General features: G+C 32.3%; 1 protein-coding gene across 1 annotated transcript; it reads left to right on the top strand.

The window, feature by feature from the left end:
• Positions 1-610: 610 nt before the first annotated feature.
• Positions 611-21546, top strand: LOC115891052. The gene is made up of 4 exons (XM_030911453.1): positions 611-904; positions 12216-12406; positions 14368-14542; positions 20992-21546. The coding sequence occupies exons 1-4, from the start codon at positions 653-655 to the stop codon at positions 21232-21234; spliced, it is 861 nt and encodes a 286-aa protein (XP_030767313.1). The 5' UTR covers positions 611-652; the 3' UTR covers positions 21235-21546.
• The last annotated feature ends 790 nt before the right edge of the window (positions 21547-22336 follow it).

Raw genomic sequence — 22336 nt, forward strand, 5'->3', positions numbered from 1 at the left:
AAATAATTTTCTCTTGTCAAAGTCAGAATCTTCAAAAATCATAATAATCTTTCAAAATCTAAACCGCTCTCATTAAAGAAATTCCGAAAAGTGTTTATAGCGTCCACTTTCAAAGTAATTATTGCTATCTTGTGAGTTTAATTCAAGTTTTATTTACTCCAACCGGTGATAATTGTGAAAAAGTGGCATCAAAAACTTAAAAAGCTGTGCTGTGAAATGTGAACCGCAAAAACCATCGTGGATCGTGGCATAACGTCGGTTTCCAATGTTTCATAGGTATTTCATACATGCGTCCTTATATAAAATAAAGTTTCTTGTATGCAACACTGTATTTTATTTATAAAATTAAACGAAAATAATAATAAATTTGAATAAACAATATTTGGCGATATAATTCCGGAAAAAGCCGAACCGGTCCGAAATTTTCAAAAGTTTTGGGTCGCGACCGTTGCAAGAATAGCGCCAAATAGTGTTTACATTGTCCTTATGGGCACATTCCAATCTAAACTTGTTTCATTTATCTATGGCAAAAACTAATACTTTTATGACATTTGAGAAATAAAATTATCAGGCATAATGAATTAGTCCATACTTGTTTCGCCCATACTCATTAATATGAATATAATACGAAATTATAAGAATCAATAAAGAAATGAGTGGAGACAGGCCGAAACCAAACGGGCTTAGCGTTATCGTCGCCCTCCCTAAAACTCTTTACTTTCTCTTCAACGTGGGGTTCCAAATAACCGTGCATTATGGACAGACGCCCACCGTATCTATAAAGGAGTCCGATATTATTGGACAGTGCCATAGTGGTCCCGCGTTCACTGTCTTCAGGACATTCATATTCGTATACTTGTGGAACAGTGTTAGGATAAAATATATAATCATGTCTAAGTTAGCCGTAAGTGAATTATACCGATATGGTTATTTTCGTGTAGATTTCATTAAAATTCTAAAAAACTTTAAAATTGCAGATATAATTATCTAGATTAACTTAAAGAAGTAGAATGTAAAGAAAAATATGTGTAACCTATGTAAAACATGGGGTTTTGAAACTATATTGCACAAAAAAAATAATTTTCTATAAATTTGAACAGGTTTGGCTCTCTTTACAAAATAATAACTCACACAAGAATAATGGTTTTGACAAACCGATACTAATTATATAATATTAAATAATATCTTTGTGTAATTAAAATTTAAATAAATTTGAAATATTAGTCAAATGATCTATTATTTATAAATCTGGAATATTTATATATCATTTTAGGATTACTTTTGAATCTTAATCGGTTGCTATATTTTATACTATCCTTTCTTCATATAAATTATCCTATTTACAATTTAAAAAAATCTATAATCTATATTTAAAATTATTACTGATAATTAATAGTTTTACCTGTGGTTTTACTAAAACAATTTTAAAAATACATATACTAGTTAAAAAATTTTGTATAACAAATAGTAGAAAAATTTGAATTATTATGTTATATTTTATATTATTATACAGGGTGAGTCTTAAATAAGTGCAAATATTTCGGGGCTGGTAGATCTCGATAAACGAAACATCTCTTTAACATTTTTCAAATAAATCCAAATTAACCGAGTTTAAAATTTTGCTTAAATTTTGAGAACCACTGGACCTTTTCTGGAAATTCCTCCTTGTAAATTTAATCTACTACCTATGTTGTCATATTATCAAGAAATTAGGTATGTTTCTGTCTAAAAACTAAAAATTTCCAAATTTTTTTCCAAAAAATTTTCTATTTTCAAACTTTTTTTTTGCATTATTGCATAACTCATAATCGTGTTTCTGGGGTCGAAATATACTACCCCTAAAAATATTTGCACTTATTTAAGATTCGCCCTGTATATTATTTTAGGAATATTCTCAAACAACCTTTTTAAAAAACCTTACCTACAAGTTCAAAAAAAATGAGTTTGGATATTCGGTTTTGTAGATATACTGGGTATTACAAAAAACATGTGCCATCTCTCGTAAGGAGATTCGTCACTTAAAAATAAGATTTATTTTCCGATCTGCTTTGTTTCTTAGTTATAGGGGGTCAAAATCTTCATTTTTTTCGATTTATTATAGTGTTCCTCCAAGTGCTTTTAGTGATTCGAATGAAAATTTGAGGGTAAAAATTGCTATAAGGACAACATATATACCAGGGACGTGCATATGAGTTATCACTAGAATATTTTGATAAAAAAAATCATGTACGCCACTATTTTTTTTTATTTTTTGTTAGAAAATTCGTGCTAATAGCAACATTTAAAATTTTCTAATGTTATTAACTGGCCAAAGTGTTAAATCAGCACTAGTTGAATCCTCATCAAAAAATAAGGAAAAAGTTGCTATAAACATAGGAAATGCATAGTTTAGGATGTTAAAACTTTTAAAAATAAGTCTTTTGTAATTATCTTAAATGTCACTATTATTGTTTTAATTTGCTGTAGGTAGCACTAAACATCAGTGATATAAATGTTAATAACAAATTAGATTAAATAAGTAATTTACTAATTTTATTAATTGTGATTAATAAAATTGTGTTAATCTCATCAAGGAGATCGAAATCAACTAAATGTCGAGATATAACTTTCAATCGGCATTAAACGATCTACACAATTTTATTAAAAAAAGGAAAAAGTCAGTGGCACATGAGGCCAGGAGAACCCATGTGCACGTCCTTGGTGAATCTGTCGATATTTTTTAAGCATCAAAATGTGTAGCACTTATAATAACTTTAACCTTCAAATTTTCATTCGAATCACTAAGAGCACTTTGAAGAAAATTCTAATAAATCGAAAAAAAATACTTTAACCCCCTATAGCTATGAAACAAAGAAAAATCGGTCCTATGTTGATATAAAAAATAAATCTTATTTTTACGTGAGGAATCTCCCCACGAGAGATATCACATGCTTTTTGAAACGTATGAAGTATAATTGTCATTTTCTATAAAATTAGGTCCGAAATCTTAGTTATACCAAACAACCAAACTACTTAAGAGTATGAATTTAAATATACTTACATAGAGCTATAATACCGTATGATCGAATAAAAACGGCGTCAGCGCTGGCCATGAAACGACGATCGATGACATTTCCCATATAATTTTACATAAAATGACAGCGATCTTCATTTCATAGCTATCGCTGACGCCGTTTTTATTCGATCATACGGTACAATATGACCGAATAAAAAACAGCGCCAGCGATGGCTATGAAATGAAGATCACTGTCATTTTATATGTAAAATTATATGGCGAATGTCATCGATGTTCATTTCCAAACCAACTGAACGCCATTTTTTTCGATCAAACGGTAAAAATTTAGACGTTAATTCATCTGCAATCTGCAATCATTAATGATATAAGAAAATATCGAAAAATTGCAAAGTGAAAAGTTGTTCAGAACTCAATTTTATATCAAAATGTCAGTTTTTGACTGGTGCTTTGAAATTCTTTTATAAGAAAACTTTCTTTCAAAAAATTGGATTTTTTCAATTTTCGATTTTGCAAAATTTGTCTTTACTACCTGTCGGTGGATTGGAAGAAAATTAAATGTAATGAAAACTAAAACTTATCTACGATTGTTAGTACAGTACACAAAGTAGATCTTTCTAGATTTCATGATAGAAGTGACGTCCATTTGTTCTTACGAGGGTTATTATATATTTTGCCTATAGAGGTAGAAAAAAAACAATAGATAAGTTCTAAACACTATTGTTTTCCAAAGTATTCTCCATGAAGAGAAATGTATTTTTGCATGCGTCGAAACCAGTTCCGAAAGCAATTATTCCACTCGCTTGTTGTGTTTTTGAGGGCGCTGACTGCATCTTCTGGGGACTGGAACCTTTAATCATGCATACAGTTCATTCTTATTTTTTAAAAAAGTAAAAAAAGTTGTTATGGCTTAGATCAGGACTGTATGGAGGATGGTCCAACAATTCGATGTTTTCTTGCTTTAAAATCTCAATTGTTTTTCGAGCTGTGTGGTAAATTTCGTTGTTGGGGGTTTTCCCAAACAGCAATTACATCCAGCAAACAAATAAATATGTATCAATTAACAGTAACAGTTCTTTGATGCGGCAAACGAATTGTTGCTACATGACCCGCTTTTGAGACAAATGTCGACATCACTTCTTTTGGAAACACTACGAAAACGCATAACTTTCGTCGGTTTTGGTTCATCTCGGAACATCTAAACAGCCAATTGACGTTTATGTTCGGGTTCATAAGAATAAATCCAGCATTTGTCACCACTAGGTTAAGTTAGGTTAGGTTGCTGAGGTTTGGGATCATGTTTGATCCCTTACTCGGAGGCTTTGGGCCCATTGCGATACCCCTGTATTGTTATACCAAACATTCCTCCCATTCTTTTTTTTTGCGTTAAAGCATTTCCAGCTCTTTATCGCTCCAAAAAACCTTGTCCTAAAGTTTTAAAGTGTCGGTATTCCAGTGCCGAATAGTGGCACAGCAGGTGCTCTATAGTTTCTTCTTCCTCTCCACATTCTCTGCAGTAGTCGTCGTTGGAAATCTTCCATCTCACGAGGTTTACCCCCGTGGGGCAGTTTCCAGTGAGATACCTACAATTATGCGTACTAGGTTCTTTTTGTGCTCTAGTAACAACCGATTGACGTTTATTTTTGAATTAATAAGAATAAATCCAGCATTTATTACCACTAACAATAGGTACTATAAATATTTTTTGAGTTTCGTGCGTTAAACCGGTGTAGAGGTTTCTTACACCAATTGACTCTAATTGCTTTCTATATTTCCATTAACAGAGCAGTATCCAATGAGAAACTATTTTTTTCACATAATTCGCGTAATTTTTTTTTAATTGAGGTCCAACGATAATTCAATTTCACGACATGTCGCATATGTCGATCTTCTTGGATCAGCTTACGTACAGTATCGACATTTTCCTGGGTGACTGCCCTTGTTGGTGGACCTGTACTTGATCGTCGCTAGGACTAATCCGTCCACGTTTAGTTTCTCCAAACCAACGAGAAGTTGACCTGATGTGGTGCTTCATTGCCGAAAACAGAAACCAACTCGGCAAGGCATTCTTGTTGAGACAACTGTATTCGAAAATTGTACAAAAATGATTGTGCGAAAATTGTCTCGGTTTAATTCCATGTTTCAACTGCCTCGTCATTTTCAAAAATTCACAGTTTAAATTTAGGACTAGCGATCACTGATGTTCAGTATATTCAACTTGTTGTATTGATCTATATAAAAACAAAAAAAAAATAAACTAACACAATCAGAATTACTCTAAAATAGTTTTAAATATCTTGATTCTCTAAATCGTAAGAAAAAATAATGTGATAGGTTGAAGTTTTCCTAATATATTGAATACGTTTGCTATCCTGAAAACTAAAGATATCATTTGTTTAAGATTAATTACAAGGCAGCAGAGAAAATTAACCATGTCAGAACCAAATGAATATTCCACCAAAAAATGAATATTCTTCCAATCAAAAATGAATATTCTCCAAAAACCTTGTATATTTTTAAAGCTTTTTAACAACTTTTCGCTTTGACATTTAACGTATTTAACGTTCTGTAGTTAGTTATTTAACTACATTTTTGCATATCGTGTTAGCCTAATTTTCGTGCATCAGAATTTCGGACATTTTCTAAGAAAACCAACATGACGAAAGATAAAAAAATTGAAGGATTATCGAATGTAATACCACAAGATGTTTTGGGATTATGGAATAATACTTTTACCTGACACAAAATGCGTTACTCAGCAACACTACGACTCCGAAGGAGGTGTAGTGTTGCCTGTATCGCATTGAGTGTCAGGCAACAGTATTAGGTAATCTTGAAACTTCGAATTGTATTCAAAAGATTATACAACGAAATAAAGTACATATATCCTTCTTATCTTAAACATTTTGCCATTTTGTAATAAGAATTGACGGGAAATTTTGTGGAACTGACAAAAATAACTTCTGAATTAATATTTCAAAAAATGACAATTACAATATGGCCACCAAGCGATAATCACTTATTAATCACATCCTTCTATATAGGAAAAATATACATTAAATATGACAGAGAGCTACATAAACTTAACCAAGAAATTCGTACGAAATTATTTGGATGCGTGAAAACGATACTTTAGATTTCTTTTAAATCTATGACGTCATTTTTTCGTAGAAAATGTCCAAAATTAGGATGCTTGAAAACTATGTTTAAACAAGATTTTTTTAATTTACCGCTATGATAGTTTTCACATGATGTAAAAGATGTTCTTAGGTATGCTGAATATATTCTACATAAACTCTTTTCCGATAACTTAATAATCTCAAAACGTGCACCTTAAATTTTTTATGAATTTTAAGGTTTTATATATTGTTTTCGAGTGGACCGATTTTTATGATGATTTGAGCAGTTTGTAGTTAAATTGTTTAACTTATTAGTGTCTTTTTCTAAATAAAAAATGAAAGTTCCTCTTTGTCAATTGTACGAGGAAACACCCTGTGAAATATGTTAAAAAGCAAGAAATTTTAAAATTATTTTATCTTCTCAGTGTTTATCATCTTTTCTCAATAGTTTACTTTTTGGTTAATCTCAATAACTTTATTTTTTGGAGATATTCGCTTTTGATGAAGATATTAACATTTTTTCGTAATTTTTACATTAAAAACCATGACTTCTTTTGGTCCCAATCAACAGACCTATGATTAGAGTTTATGATTTATGTAATATCAGTGTTCATATCACTGAAAAATCATATTATTATTGTCTGTTGGTTGTTGGGCAGTTACTCTAGCAGAGATAGTTTTCCAGATGTTCAGAAAGTTTTTTGCAAAGTCCAGAAGTTGTATCTGCTATAGTTGCCTTAATTAAAGATGATAGAGATCAAAATTACGCCAATGACCGATTTAGGTGTGCACGAAGTACAGTGCAGTCGCTTCTTCGAGACAAGTTCATATACTAGACGTCCAGGAACCTTCATATGAGAACTTCAAATCGAGACGATGACTAGCCCGTTGCCAGCTTCTCAAATTTCTAAGGAATTGCACCTAAGAAACGTACATGTAAGTGAATGGAATGTAAGAAGAAGATTAAACCAAGCAAATCTTACGTCAAGAAGGCCAGCTTCGGGACCACGACTTACTAGGTCAGTTGACTAGGATCAAAAGCAAAGGCACAGTTTTAATGTAAAAATTGCGAAAAATTTTAGTGTCTTTTTCATAAGCGAATATCTTCAAGGAAAATAAATCTATCGAAATGAACCAAAAACAAACTATCGAGAAAGGATGTACCTAGATGATAAAATGATTTTTAACATATTCCACAGGGTGCTCCAACTTGCACCAAAATATCAACATTTTGTTTTCCCTCGTATAATTAACAAATGGGAACTTTTATTTTTAATTTAGAAGGATACTAAAAATTCAAATAATTTAGCTACATATTGCTTAAAAAATCATCGAAATTAGCCCACTAGAACAAAATATATAAAACTTTAAAATACATGAAAATTTTAAGGTGCCCGTTTTTCGTGCCGCGGTAAGTGTAAGTATGTTTTTTTTTTCAATATCTTCCAAACTTTTTGATACACCGTGTAACATGAAATAAAGTTAATTACATTTAATTTCGCGCGTAATAAAAAGCATTGTCACAACATTTCATTAAACTGGTAATCTGATTTCCGATACAATCGACAAATGAAATATTGTTATTAAAAATATATAGTAACCGATTGTGCAAAGGCAAAAAACAGCGTTCTACAATTTAGACAATTATGTAACTTAAAGGCATATAGATACTTTTGCATATAAACATTTTTGTGGTCAATTACACGGCGCTTTATAATCATTTTACCGATTGCTGTGCTCTAATAAATGTATAGTTATGGTATTTAACTGGTGCGTGAAAGTGATTTATTATGCTGCAAGACATGCCTGTTTCGCCTGTTATTTACAAACCGACGAAAACGTTCACTCACATTTTTATTATCTTTGGATAAAATTTAAAACCATTTTAATTTGTACACTTTATACTTGTGATAGCAAAGCAAACGTTAATATTAGACCATATTATAGAGAAAAAAATCAAGTGATTCCTTTCTTAACTTTTGTTATTTTTTATAATACTTTGATGACAACTAAGATATTTACTTATACGTGATGAAAAAATATCAATATTATTGACTTTTATGAAAAGCAGCACTCCAGTAATTTTGAAATAATTAAATTAGAGTCAAGTGTATAACTTATAATTTAAAAAGTATTCTGTCGCTACACAATTATTCTATCACTAAATAAGGAAAGAAAATAAAATTATTTAATGCACTTTTTAGTACATTGTTTACACCTTGTATATTAATATACAGCAAGATTTTTGTTATCAATTGCATTCTCTAGCAAAAAAATCATAATAACGGGTGCGTCTCGAAAGTGGCTCACCCCTATAACTTTTTTATTTTTTTCAGATAAAAAAAAGAAATTTGGTATGTTAGTATATGACATATGACATAAATTAGGATTGATTGGCGTATTCAATTGTTTTCGGTCACTTCCTGTTTCACCGGAAATGACTACAACTTTTAATTTTTAAATGGTACCCTCCGTATTTTTTTACTTTATTCGAAAGAAAATCGAACTCTGAATAGAATGGCATATCATATGTCAACTTTTGACATTTTCGCGTATGGTTTATTTGAAATTATAACTTGTTGTTCGTAACGAAAATTTGACTCGAAATACCAAGTGTGTGGCATCAAATTATTCGTAAAAAAATGCTTTTTCCAAATATGCTAATGAGCCACCCTCGTTCCATTTGTAAAAATTGAGATATTATTAAAAATATGATTTGAGCATTTTCTAACTGGCCAGGATAAGCAAGACACTAAAAACATTAGACGGTCAAATCTATTTTTCCAAGGCTTCTTGATTAAGAATTAGTGTTTTTAACATAGCCATGGCACTCTAGATTGAACTTTAAAATACAATTTTTTATTAAGCGAGAATGTCAAAAGTTGACATATGATATGTTATTCTATTCAGAATGTCATTTTCTATCGAATAAAGTATAAAAATACCGAGGGCTCCATTTAAAAATCAAAAGTTGTAGTCATTTCCGGTGAAACAGGAAGTGACCAAAAACAATTGAATACGTCAATCAATCCTAATTTATGTCATATACTAACATACCAAATCTCGTTTTTTTATTTGAAGAAATAAAAAAGTTATAGGGGTGAGCCACTTTTGAGACGCACCCGGAATACATAATATATAATTGTTCTTATAGAAAGTCTGAAAATATCTAATTTTTGTAACAATTTAAATAGATGATTAAATATGGAACTGTTAAATTAAAAAATAAATCATTACGGAGAGTACCAAAATAAAAATGAAAAAATATCTAAAAACATCTTTAAACAAACTTAAGGTTATAGAAAATGGTGCAAAATAGAAAAATTTATAGAAAAAAAGTGTATTATAGGAGTAATATATTATACCGTATCTACTGTCGAAAATAACAGCGTTACAGTGCCATTACAGTCGAGGATAATTGACATAAAACTTTAAAAATTAATATTTATATAGGAAAAAGCAAAAAACTTTCTAGAAATACCAATCATTCACACGAAAATCTATTAAATAAATTAAAAGTAAAAATAGTAATAATTTTCAAATATTGAATATTTGAAGATTTTTATAAAAAAAATCTAATTAATAGATTGATATTTAAGCTTGTTTTGAATAAAATGAAAACCCCTTTTTCACCAATAAAGTTAAATTAATTCTATTTTGTTCGCCCAAACATATATTTTTAAAATAATTGTTATAAACCATAATTAATATATTCTGTCAAATTATCAACCTTTTCTTGACATTTGTTCTCCACTGGCAGTCTATAAAAACGGCATCAAGACGGTTGTGGAATGACAATCGATGATAATATTGGCGAGGTCAAACCCTAGACGTCATTATTTGGCCCGGACTTGTTTATTTTTTAATGGCGCTAACTGCCAGTTGGCATTAAGAATGTAGAATGTTTAGCAGGGGGGTTAATCACCGCGACCATGCAGATCTATTATGTTCCCCTATCTTGAGTTATAACGAGTTACAACTCATCATACAGTCTCAGGGCTTTGACAAAAGCCAGTATTTGAGACGGCTCCACAGAGGCCAGCTCTCCATCTCCGACATCAGCCGTACCAAAGTTTATGTCACAAACGATTGTCGTCTTGGCGCACTCGGTGATGAGGTGTTCTGGTGTTTCCCCATTTTCCCCACAGAATCTGTATTCACCGTTGTTTCTCAGCTTCAGCCTACTGAGGTGTTCGTTGAGAAGACAGTGTCCTGTTAGAAACCCCGTGACAATACAAAGATCGTTATTCTCACTTAAACCAAAGAAAATCTTTGATTTTTCTCGGTCGTGTCTAGCCCTAGCAGTCAGCTATTAAGCTTGACCAATCAGATTGGTTAGCGTGGTTATTTGGAGAGTGTTAATTCATTTGTGTTTGTCAAAAACTCTAACGTGATTGGTCGGGCTTAATAGTTGCCTGCTAGGGCTAGACACAAGTGTAAGTTCTGAGAAACTTTTTCGAGCGTCTTAGACCGTTGGAAGATTCCATTTCAGGTTACGGATGGAGTCCTCCAGGTTCATAAGCCGCATTTAGTTGGTGTCCGCTTGGAAAGCAGAACGGTTCTGGTCCATTTAGTGGAGTCTTCGCCCCTTTTCTAGCTAGCTCGTTTGCTTTTTCATTGCCTTGGTGAGCGGCCACCCAGAATATGAGGACTTTATTTTCTTTGCCTAATTTGTTCAGCTTCTCTAGGCATTCTTTGACCAACTTGAAATTGATGGTTACTGAGTTGATCGATTTTAGTGCTGCTTGACTATCGGATAAGATGGTTATTTCCTGTTTTCGATAGTTCCTAAGATAAATTGTACGCATATTTCAATAGCGTATATTTCTGCCTGAAAGATGGCGGGGTAGGTGTCCATTGGTTCGGAGAATTTAGTTTTTGGTCCAAATACTCCTAGTTTTGTTTTTGAAAACATCAGTATACCACGTTATGGTATGGTTTTTGACATACTGAGCAAACGTTTCTCTCTTCCAATCCTTTTTATTGCTCAATACTACAGTGAGGTGTTTCTCAAAATTGTACATTCTTGGTATGTCATCCACAGGTTGGAGAAGTAGAATTTTCTTTTTGAGGGTGTTCCAAGCCCCTGACCTGAAAATTCTCACAGTACTGTTTCCGTCAACGACCATTCTAATAATTGTCGCACTGGCATATCTACCGACGGTAATGTGCAGTGATGGTAGGTCTAGGATGATCACCGTTGCTGCTCTTGGGCATGTTCTCATGGCACCTGTGATGCAGATGCATCCCAATCTCTGTACTTTGCACAGGTTTTGCCTTGCTGTACGTTGCTCTACTTTTGTGTACCAAGTAACAGCTTCATAAGTAATCATGGCAACTGATCCAACTAATCAAAGCAACTGCTTCATAAGTAATCGTGGGTCTTACTATAGTAGGTATACATCCAGAGCAAAATGTTAGGGGCACAGCCCCATTCATTTCCGCCCAGTCTTCTGCATATCATGAGAGCTTTTGTGGCTTTTCTCGTAATGTTCTTCATATGACTGTTCCAGAGAAGTTTACTATCCAGGGTTATTCCCAGGTATTTGATTTCTTGTGATGGCAGTATTTCCTTTCCATCTAAATGGATTCCTTTCAAATTTTTCAGACATTCTGGTGAATCCTTCTACCGCGGTTTTGTCTGAATTGATGCTCAGCCCGACAGTACTGCACCATCTCTCAGTGATTCGGAGTCCGCTTTGGATAATATCGTGGGGTCCCTTCATGTTTCCCCCGAACGATCGTGTCTATGTCATCTGCATACCCTAAGCTGGCCTTAAGAAAGTTGTAATTTATTTTTATATTGAGTATAAATGATTTTTAAATGATGATTTCGAGAAAAAATATATTTTTTTGGAAATAGATTTGTATGTTCGGAAACGTTCTATCATTTTTAATCTTTCTAGTGTTAATTTTGAGAAGTGCTATGTCAATTCTTAGTAAATAACGTCTAGGGATTGACCTCGCCAAAATTATTATCGATTGTCATTCCCCATCCATATTTAACGCCGTTTTTAGCATACGATTACTTCTTTTAAAAAATATAACGGTAGCAGTACCTATATATTATCTTTTCTTCTCAGATTCTCAGTCTTTTCTTCACGTTTGTGCTTCACTGCCAATGTCAATATCAAGAAGATAATGAATCATATCCAAGGAAACCCCCACCACAAATTCTGACTCACAAGCAAGCTCTCAACCACGATGGAAACTTCAAATACTTATTTACATCAGAAAATGGTTTAGCCCAAGGAGAAAGTATTGCACCTGACGGGTATGTTATACGATCAAGCGGGCTTTGATTTTGAGATTTAAATAAAAATATAATGTAATTTCACCTATGAAATGTTTATCTCTCATCACACAAAGTACGCTTGGCTAATCTGCAGATTTTTTCCCTTAATATAACTTTAAACTAACTAATGATAGCTAACTTCCTGAGAGATTTAGTATATATATTTTTTCTGGGACTTATTTTTGCTATTTCGTTATACAAAATACAAAATAAGTTTGTCTTAGAGAAGAGTGAAATTTTAATATACACTCACCGGTACGAAAAACGGGCACCTTAAAAAATTTTGATGTATTTTAAAGTTCAATATATTTTGTTCTAGTGGGCCGATTTTGATTATTTTTTAAGCAATTTTTAGCTACATTATTTGACTTTTTAGTGCCTCTTCACTTTTCTTTTGACTATCACTCTTTTGACTTTTAGGGCCTCAAATATACGAGTGAAAACAAAATGTTGATATATTGGTGAATTTTTGCCACTGTGGAATATATTAACAGAGCAAGAAATTAAAAAATTATTTTGTTATCTAGGTACGTTTTATCTCGATAGTTTTATTATTCATCTCAATAGATTTATTTTTATTAGAGATATTCGGCTTTTGTTTAAGACAATTTCTTTTAATAAGACAATAACGATTTATAGCAATTTGAGCATTGAAAGCATGCCTTTCCTTTTGGGTCCTCATCAAGACACTTTTAAAATAGTTTTTTATTGTGTTTGTAATGCCACTGTCATTGAAGAGGCATATTATTATTTATTGACGTTTACTTACTCTTTGGTTTACTCTAGTAGAGATGGTTTTAAGTTCTGAAGTATCGGCTATTGCTTCTTTAAATGGTAGAGACACAGTGTGGTAGAGATCAACTTTTGGACTTAAAACCATCTCCCATCTCTGCTAGAATAACTGCCCAACAGACAATAATAATATGACTTTTCGAAGAGAGACATTACATAAACCATAAACACTATTTTATTGGTCTGTTGACTAGGACCAAAAGTAAAGGTATTGTTTTAAGTAAAAAATACGAAAAAATGTTAATGTTTTCTTTAATAGCGAATATCTCCAAAAGAAATAAAGCTATTGAGATGAACCAAAAAACAAACTTTAGAGAAACGATACGCTTAGATGATAGAATGATTTTTAAATTCCTTGCTTTGTTAACACGCTCCACAGGGTGTTTTAAACTTTCACCAAAATATCAACATTTTTTTTGGCTCGCATAATTGGCAGATGGCAACTTTCGTTTTTAATTTAGAAAGAGATATTAAAAAGTCAAATTAATTTAGCGACAATTTTTTTAAAAAATCAATAAAATCGATCCACTATAACATAATGTATAAAATTTTAAATTACATGAAAAATGTAAGGTGTCCGTTTTTCGTGCCGGTGAGTGCAGATCAAAACAGAAAATTAAAAAATATATTTCAAAAACTTTCTAGAATTTTTGCAGCCATGCGGTAACGTATAGAAAGGAAAAATAAGTCCAACTCTAAGGTTGATAATAATATAGCAGCTTGTGAAGGCAGCCCCTTCTACTATAAACGAATTATATTCCTCGGATATATTCTAAATTCTTCAACAGTTTATCTGCAATTTTTTCCATTTGTCCACAAGTTAATGAAAAATGCATACCATCGTTTACTAATTCATTAACTTCAAATATTTCCCCCATGACAATCAGAATTACAGGAACAAATAGCCAATCAATATGTAGGGAAAAAACAAAAAGACAGTTCCTTAAACATAACTGAAATAACGAAATATATATTTCTCGAAAAATTTACTATAACAGGTATATTTATTTACTAATCTGATAATTTATAAAATATTCATAGCCGATTTTTATGTATAAGGAAAATGATAAAATTAGGACTTTTTATAAATTTCAACTACTAAAAATATAGTTTTATATTTAAACACTGCTGTTCTCTTCATTATTTAGAAGCAGAAGTGGTGGCTACAGCTACATTGACCCCAATGGCAAAAAAATTTCTGTAAAATACATAGCTGGGAAAGAAGGTTTCAAAATATTGGAAGCTGATCATCTGCCTAAAGCTCCTCAACCAGTTGGTCCAGTGCCACAGCCGCGTCAACAAGCTGAAGAATCGTATAACCAGGTATTAATAAAAATTAAATAAAATATCTTCTTCGACTGTAAGTATCACAGTATAAAGTAATATATCTAAATTAGCTTTATTAGAGCTAGTAATTAAATACTAGTTAGGGTCACTGGACCCTGTTGTATGAAATGCCGTATCATATGACAAAATCACCCGTAGAGTCAAGCCCTTCTGATTTCTGATTAAAAATTTTCCTGTGTTCTTGACATCAATTCTGAAGTTACTAATGATGTACGGATTGCTGTCCAGAGGATGCGGAGCAAAATGCAGTATAGCAATACAGCTATACTATAAAGAAATCAGTAATAAAACACAGAAGACTTGACAGAAGTACAAAGTTTAAACACTCTTTACGGCCTCGACCTTAGCAGTGCTGCATAACAAAACCTAAGAACAATCCAACTAAAGACCAGGAACTTACATCGGCGATACTAAGGGACTCAGAAAGGAATATCAGAAAATGTATGGAGCAATCAGTACATGATACAGTAATCCAAAACCAAAATAACTAATAAAGAGCAGTACTGGTTCACAATTAAATTCAAAGTGCCAACCTACATGCACAACAAGCCAAACGGCTTTTAGTTCAGTCATTGGGTATAAAAAAGGGGCCTGCTTGGAAAAAAGTCCGGAAGTTTTGAAACTTTGTGGGATTGATGATTTGGGTATCCAGCACTAAAATTCACAAAATGCACATTTCGAGACCTGCCGCTCGCGCCGCCATCTTGCTAAGATGGCGCCCAAAATCGGTATTTTGCAAATATCTCGAAAACTATGCGTTTCGAAGAAATATGTAGAGAGCAAAATTAAAGAGAATACAGTTTCCTACAAAAAAGATTATAAGGAAATTTTCGCTTAAGTTAACCGTGTAGGCATAAGAGCTCAAATTATGACAACATATTTCGGTAACTTCTATGAACTGCTTTATATCTATATAATATGCGTATATATTTGTGTCTCATAACAAAACGGTGTATTCAAATGAATTCTTGTAATATTTTTATCTTAAGCGCACATCACCGTGATCCAGGCTACAGAAGATGCCGACACATTAATCATACATACGGCAATCCAAATGTCATCTTCATGTGAATACGCAGGTGTTGTTGGAGAGGATGTCGACCTCATTGTTCTGTTGACAGCACTGTGCAAGGCTCACCATAATGTATACCTCCTGAAGCCTGGAAGAGGAAAACGGTCGACAGCATCTATTCGTCGCAGAGTTTAAAAAGCGTCGAAGCGGTGAAGGACAACATCTTGTTCCTCCACGAAATAAGTGGGTGTGATACGACGTCGGCCTTATTCGACCAAGGGAAGCTAAAAACTTTGACAACACTTGAAAAACGTAGAGACTTACAAGCTCCTATAGAAGCATTTCAAAACAAGCGTGCCACCGCTGACGAAGTTGCTATTGCAGGTGAGAAATTTCTTCTTGATCTCTATGGATGCAAAGACAACTAGAAACTAAATCTGGATAAATATCGATACCAGTGTTTCGTCAAATCCGTAACCAAAAGTAAATTTAATTTAGCATCTTTATCACTGACTAGAGCAGCAACACGACAGCATTCATTGTAAACTTACCACCATGTTCAGCATTGGTCTGGTTGTACCAAAGATGCCGAAGAATGGGGTTGGAAGAAAACAAAAACAGGCATTACTCCAGTCACAACGTTGAAAGATCCAGCTCCAAAAGCCCTATTGGCATTTTTATCCTGTAAATAAACCAACAACTGTGGTAAAGCCTGCGGATGCAGAAAAGAAAGATTAAAATATTCAATGATTTGTTCATACTGCAATGGGAAATCCTGTGACAACGTCACTGAAGTATCACTCGACGAATCCGATGAAGAGGAGTTGGTTTGATTCTACTTGCATGTAGATAACTCTCTGGTGGCTGAAGATGAAGAGTTGGATGAATTAAGAGACCACCCTGATGAGCCCAGCACAGCAGACACGAGACACGTTTCATGACACGCCACTGTTAATGTGAATTGAAAATACTAAACTAGTTTTAGTAACTAAAACTAAAACTAGTTTTAGTGAACCCTAATCGACATTTGATTTATAGGGATAGCAAATTTCTAGGTATTTTGTGCCTAAACGGTTGACTTTAGCGAAAAATTTCATAGAACCTTTTTTATAGGAAATGTTATTCTCTTTAATTTTGCTCTCTTCAATTTTTTGCAAAAAAACGCATAGTTTTCGAGATATTTACAAAACACCAATTTTGGGCGCCATCTTGGCAAGATGGCGGCGCCGGCGGCAAGTCTGGAAATGTGCATTTTATGGATTTTAGTTAGGGACCCCAAAACCTATAAACCAGCAAAGTTTCAAAACTTCCGGACCTTTTTTTCAAGCAAAAATCCCCAATGACTGAACTATTTAGTCAGCCCAGTATTGACATCAAGAACATCTCAGAAGCTCCTCATAAGTCCAATGATCCCGACTAGTATATTAGAAATACATCTAGAATGTTATTTTAGATTTTGCTTCATAACATCTTGTACAGGGTAGGGGAGAGCGGGTACAATTGTAACGCGGTACAAATGTAACAGGTACCATAACTTTTTTAAATTCAAATACATTATTATGGCACCTTGTCAGTTATTCAAGTTCCAGACTCAGTACAATCTGACGACAGTTGAGACTTTTGCAATGGTGCAGTGACATAACAATAGAGCTATATCTATTTATCGACACAAAAGCAAAACTTAAGCCATTTTATCAGTTTTTAAATAACTATCATATCTGATAGTTTACAGTCAATGTAGGTATATACTTTTGTAGCCTATGCATGTATATTTAACATGATATGGTTCATTTAAGGGTAAATTTTGCTCTAGTTTTTAATTTCAATAAAAGTGCAGGGTTGTCAGTTCGGTACAATTGTAACAATTGCAAAGGGTACTTTTGTAACATGTTACAATGATACCTACCCATTGTTTCGTTAGATGTACTCATTTTTTAATTAACATGCCTAAGTAATAATAATTAATAGTGATAAGGGACCTACAAAACAACTTATAAAAAGAGCTGCGGGTTTGGTTGTGAACGAAAATCTTGGATTTCGACAAGTTGCTAGAAGTTTGGACCTCTGTCATGTAACACTTTTCCGTTATTTAAAAAAATACAAGCTGGTGAAACTACTAAAGTGGTTACAATCCACATACTCGAATTTTATCCCCAACAAGAAAAAGCATTTTTTTTAAAGTTTTTAATTATCTTGTTTTTAATATTGTATTTTTTATAGGCGCATTAGTTTTTTTTAGAACGCTGTTTGGAAAAATCTACGATTGTGACTAGGTTAGAATTATTCTTAGAAAAAATTCTATAGAATAGGTATAACTTTTGAAGATTGTTGTCTGAACCAGTTTTTTCACATATTGTAAATAAAAGTTGGCATTCATTTTCTAGCAATTATTACTGTTTGAATGCATCCAAATCATATCTTAACGTTTGTCAGATTCTAGGAGCTAAAATTTTATTTGCTTCAGATGAAAAATCAATATACTAAACACGTTACATTTGTCCCTTCCTCTATGTTACAACTGTACCACCGCGGGGTACAATTGTAACACATGTCATCACACCACTGTTGCCTTTTTTAAGACTACATAGGTGAATATACCTTCGATTTCTTATGTGCATTTTGATGATAAATGTCTAGGCTATCTAAAGATAATATGTACACTTCGCGAAATTTCTCATTCTATTTTTGAAAAATAAATTTCTAAAAACTGTTACAACTGTACCCGCTCTCCCCTATCCCATTTTAGTTGAAATCAATGAAATCATGCGTTATTTCCATTATTAGTGAAGATAGAACAGTACGGTTTGCACAAACCTGTGGCACTTTTTTGTCAAATGGAAGATGCCACAAACTAAATTTTCATAGCCCTCTTCGTTTCTGAGCTACAGGGTATTTTTGAAAGTTTTGCAATTTGGGACACCCCCCCGTATCTCTGTTATTGTTAAAGGTATCGAGAAGGTGAAAACTATTTATCGTAGAACTTTTTACCAGAATACAGTGGCGTAGTCTGTTATTCTACGAAAAGAATAATTTTAAAGATGTGAACTAAAGTTATGTTTTTTTAAATGGAACACACTGCATATTTACAAATTATATGATCTGGCTTATGGCAGCTTCTCAAAAATATACAGGGTGGTCCGAATTGTATTCCGGAAACTTAAAAATAAGTAAAAAAGTTCGTATAAATGTATGTCCTAAAATGCTTAGTTTCGGAGATACGGGGTGTAGAAGTTTCATTTTTATTTCGATTTTTTCTAAATAATTTCTGAAGTAACGTCAAAATTACTCCTATTTGTAGGGGGCACTACCTACATGTGTTTTAACTGTTTTGAAGAGTAATAACTTTTCGACCGTACCTGTATAAAACCACTGACTAAAAAAATATACATTTTTATGACTTTTTATTTAAAAAATGTCTCTTGGTAAAAATCGCTACGAGCAACCGTTCTCAAGATATTTAGAATGGAAATAGTCAATATATGTCATTATTTACAAAAAATAAGCACACGTTGAGTATAGTTATTTGACTGAAATAATAAATTTTTATTTTTTTAAATTAATCATAAGTTTTTCTGCGAAAAAATGATGATTAAACAATTTCTTTTGAACTTTTGACACAAAAAGATTTTAAATTTATGATTTCAGTCTAATTATTATTTAGTCAACATGTTTAATTTACGTCAATGATGACAGGTATTGATAATTTCGATTCCAAATATCTCGAGAACCATTACTCGTAGCGATTTTTACCAAGAGACCTTTTTTATGTAAAAAAAATCGCAAATGTATATTTTTTACTCAGTAGTTTTAAAGAGGTACCGACGTAAAGTTATTACTCTTCAAAACAGTTAAAACACATGTAGGTGGCGCCACCTACAAATGGGAGTCATATTGAAAAAATCAAATTTCTCATGTCAAAAAACACCCATCCACCAATTTTCATCCAAATATTGACGTCACTTTAGAGATTATTTGGAAAAAATCGAAATAAAAATGAAACTTCTACACCCTGTATCTCCGAAACTAAGCATTTTAGGACATACATTTATACGAACTTTTTTACTTATTTTTATCTGCAGAATATGCTGCCGAAGTTTCCGGAATACAATTCGGACCACCCTGTATATCAATATATATTTTTATTTTTACTATTTACTGCAATATTTAAAAGTTTTTTTTTTTTTATTAAAAGATCATATTTATTGGTAGGCCATGATTGATAATAAAAGAAACTAAAGAAGTATTAAAAGTATACTGCTCTGTCTAGGTACTAAATTCTTTATATATCAGGGAAACTTAACTCTCTACCGCTATTTGTAAAACTTGGAAGCTATCGTACCGGAACTTTTAGATATTCCTTTAGCTAATTTACGTGAAATATACCGTCAGCAAGATGGGGGAAATGATGAAAATATTCGAATTTTGTTAAATGACTTTTTCCCAAATCAATGAATTGGAACCAATGGACTCATATGATGGCCTGCCTGATTTTCGGATTTGTCCATTCCTGATTTCTGTATTTGGGGATTTTTAAAATATGAAATATATCGTGGCAACTACAACAATGTCAAACACCTGGAAACTGCTATCAGGCAAGCTTTTAGATATTTGCAAACCCATCCCGTTATAAAAAAAATATATTCGGAGATTCAGTGGTAAGAGTTCGAAAGTGAAATATTTCAATCCCAAATAACATTTTAATATGTGTATGGCTATTTTAGTGAATACGATTTTGATTTTTTTGTTTTTTATCACGGCCTACTAATAAGAAAATAATATCTTTCTATAATTATTTTAAATATTGCCGTAAATAGTGAAAATAAATATAGAGTGATATATATTTTTTAGAAGCTCATAGCAAGACGGATAATTTAATCCGTTTGAGTGTTCCGTTTGAAAAAACATAACTGTAGTTCATGTTTTCAAAAATATTTTTTTCACAGAAAAACAGACTACGCCACTGTAAAAAGTTCTACAATAACCAGTTTTTCACCTTCTCGAAATAATCTCCAGTAACGGAGATACGGCCCAAAAAGAGAGGCTGTCCCAAATTGCAAAATTTTCGAAAAGACTCTGTAGCTCAGAAATGAAGAGGGCTTTGAAAATTTTGTTTACATCTTCTGTTTGACAAAAAAAAATGGGACAAGTTTGTACAAACCGCATCCTCCTATTTTTACTAATAACGAAGATACCGAATGATTTCAACTAAAATGGGACACCTTGTACATACATAAGTCGAGACGTCATATAAAATTTCAACATGAAAGAATGTCAGTCCAAATAGATATTATATTTCAAAATTCACCATTGTCCCCCACTTTCAAAAAAAAAACAAGTGGAAATGTTTGACAAAAAATTCATATATTACACTCTACATTTCGAACAAAACCTAATTAATTATTTTTATTTGCAGCCACAGTCCCAAGATTATGATGACGGGAAATATAGACAAGAAGCTTACCCACGACCCCAACCTGAACGCCAATATTACCAGCCAAAACCGTATGCATCTCCTAAATTGCTATATCGCTCAGCTGAAGAAAGACCGAACACTTTTAGCAACAATATCAATGAAAAAGAACCAGAATATAATGATGAACCTGGTAAAGCTGGTACTTTTGGAGCTGGTTATATTTTTGAATTTGGATCTGGTTAAATCTAACATGTCCATTAGGGTATTCCAATTGAACATTATAATTAAGATCTTTATGACGATTTTTTACTAAATGGAAATTTATTGTGAATTAATTCTGATATAAACTTAGTATTTATTATTTTTAATATTCAAAACATCCAAAACAAGTATTCTCATACCTTCTTATTTTTCTATGTACCTATAAGTATTATTGTTAAGTATTTCAAGAGTGAACTTTTGTGAATGACTGATGATTTTGTAATAATTTAATGTAATGACATTTGTATTAGTAGGTATATTAAATTTGATTACATATTTTATAAACTAAAATGTATATTATCTTCGAAGAGTATATGTTTTGTTAATAAATTTGTTTATGAAAAACTCCATAGATTTTAGTCAACAACATTCAAATTATCTACAAAAAAAAAAGAAAATAAATTGAAAATACAGAATGGCGCACCTCATTCGCCTCGGTTGATTATACGAAAACGGAGAGATGTAGAAACAACATTTTTTTTGTGGGTATATGTAGAGAGGCAATGTGCATAATTTAAAATTATTTTGAAATGTACAGGGTGTGCCAGAAATAAGATCCATACCAAAGTTACATTTCTTCTTATGGAACACCTGGTATTTTATTTCATTTTTGAATTATTGGGCATACAATAAAGTATTTATTATAAGGGTTTAATATGTTTAAATGCTTTTGTTTTTTTAATTAAGATATTTAAAGATATTTAAATATGCATGATATTATAAAAAAGTTTGTCAACACCCTGTACATTACTTTTCAGAGTTAATTCTTGTATTGGTTTGGTTTGGTCACAACCAGAGAAATAAACTCTACTGAAAAATTTGATTGCTTCCTTAAATTTATACAGGGGTATCAAAAATTGCTGGTCTATTTTAAATATTTCTTTTACATAAAAACTTCGTTATTTCAAATAAAACACTATGTATTTTTTTAAATAAGTCGAAGCAGATTTAAATGCCCTTTCAAACTATATTAGGGTTTCCTATACCTATCTGTCTCAGATTTTGAATAAAAAGAAAAAGCGATTTTTCAATAAAATGGCAATCTAGATGGCTGGTGTCGCCATGGCAATTTGCTAGTGACAGT

This window comes from Sitophilus oryzae, unplaced genomic scaffold, assembly GCF_002938485.1.
Source record: "Sitophilus oryzae breed Bouriz unplaced genomic scaffold, Soryzae_2.0 scaffold_1179_pilon_pilon, whole genome shotgun sequence".
Lineage (NCBI taxonomy): Eukaryota > Metazoa > Arthropoda > Insecta > Coleoptera > Curculionidae > Sitophilus > Sitophilus oryzae.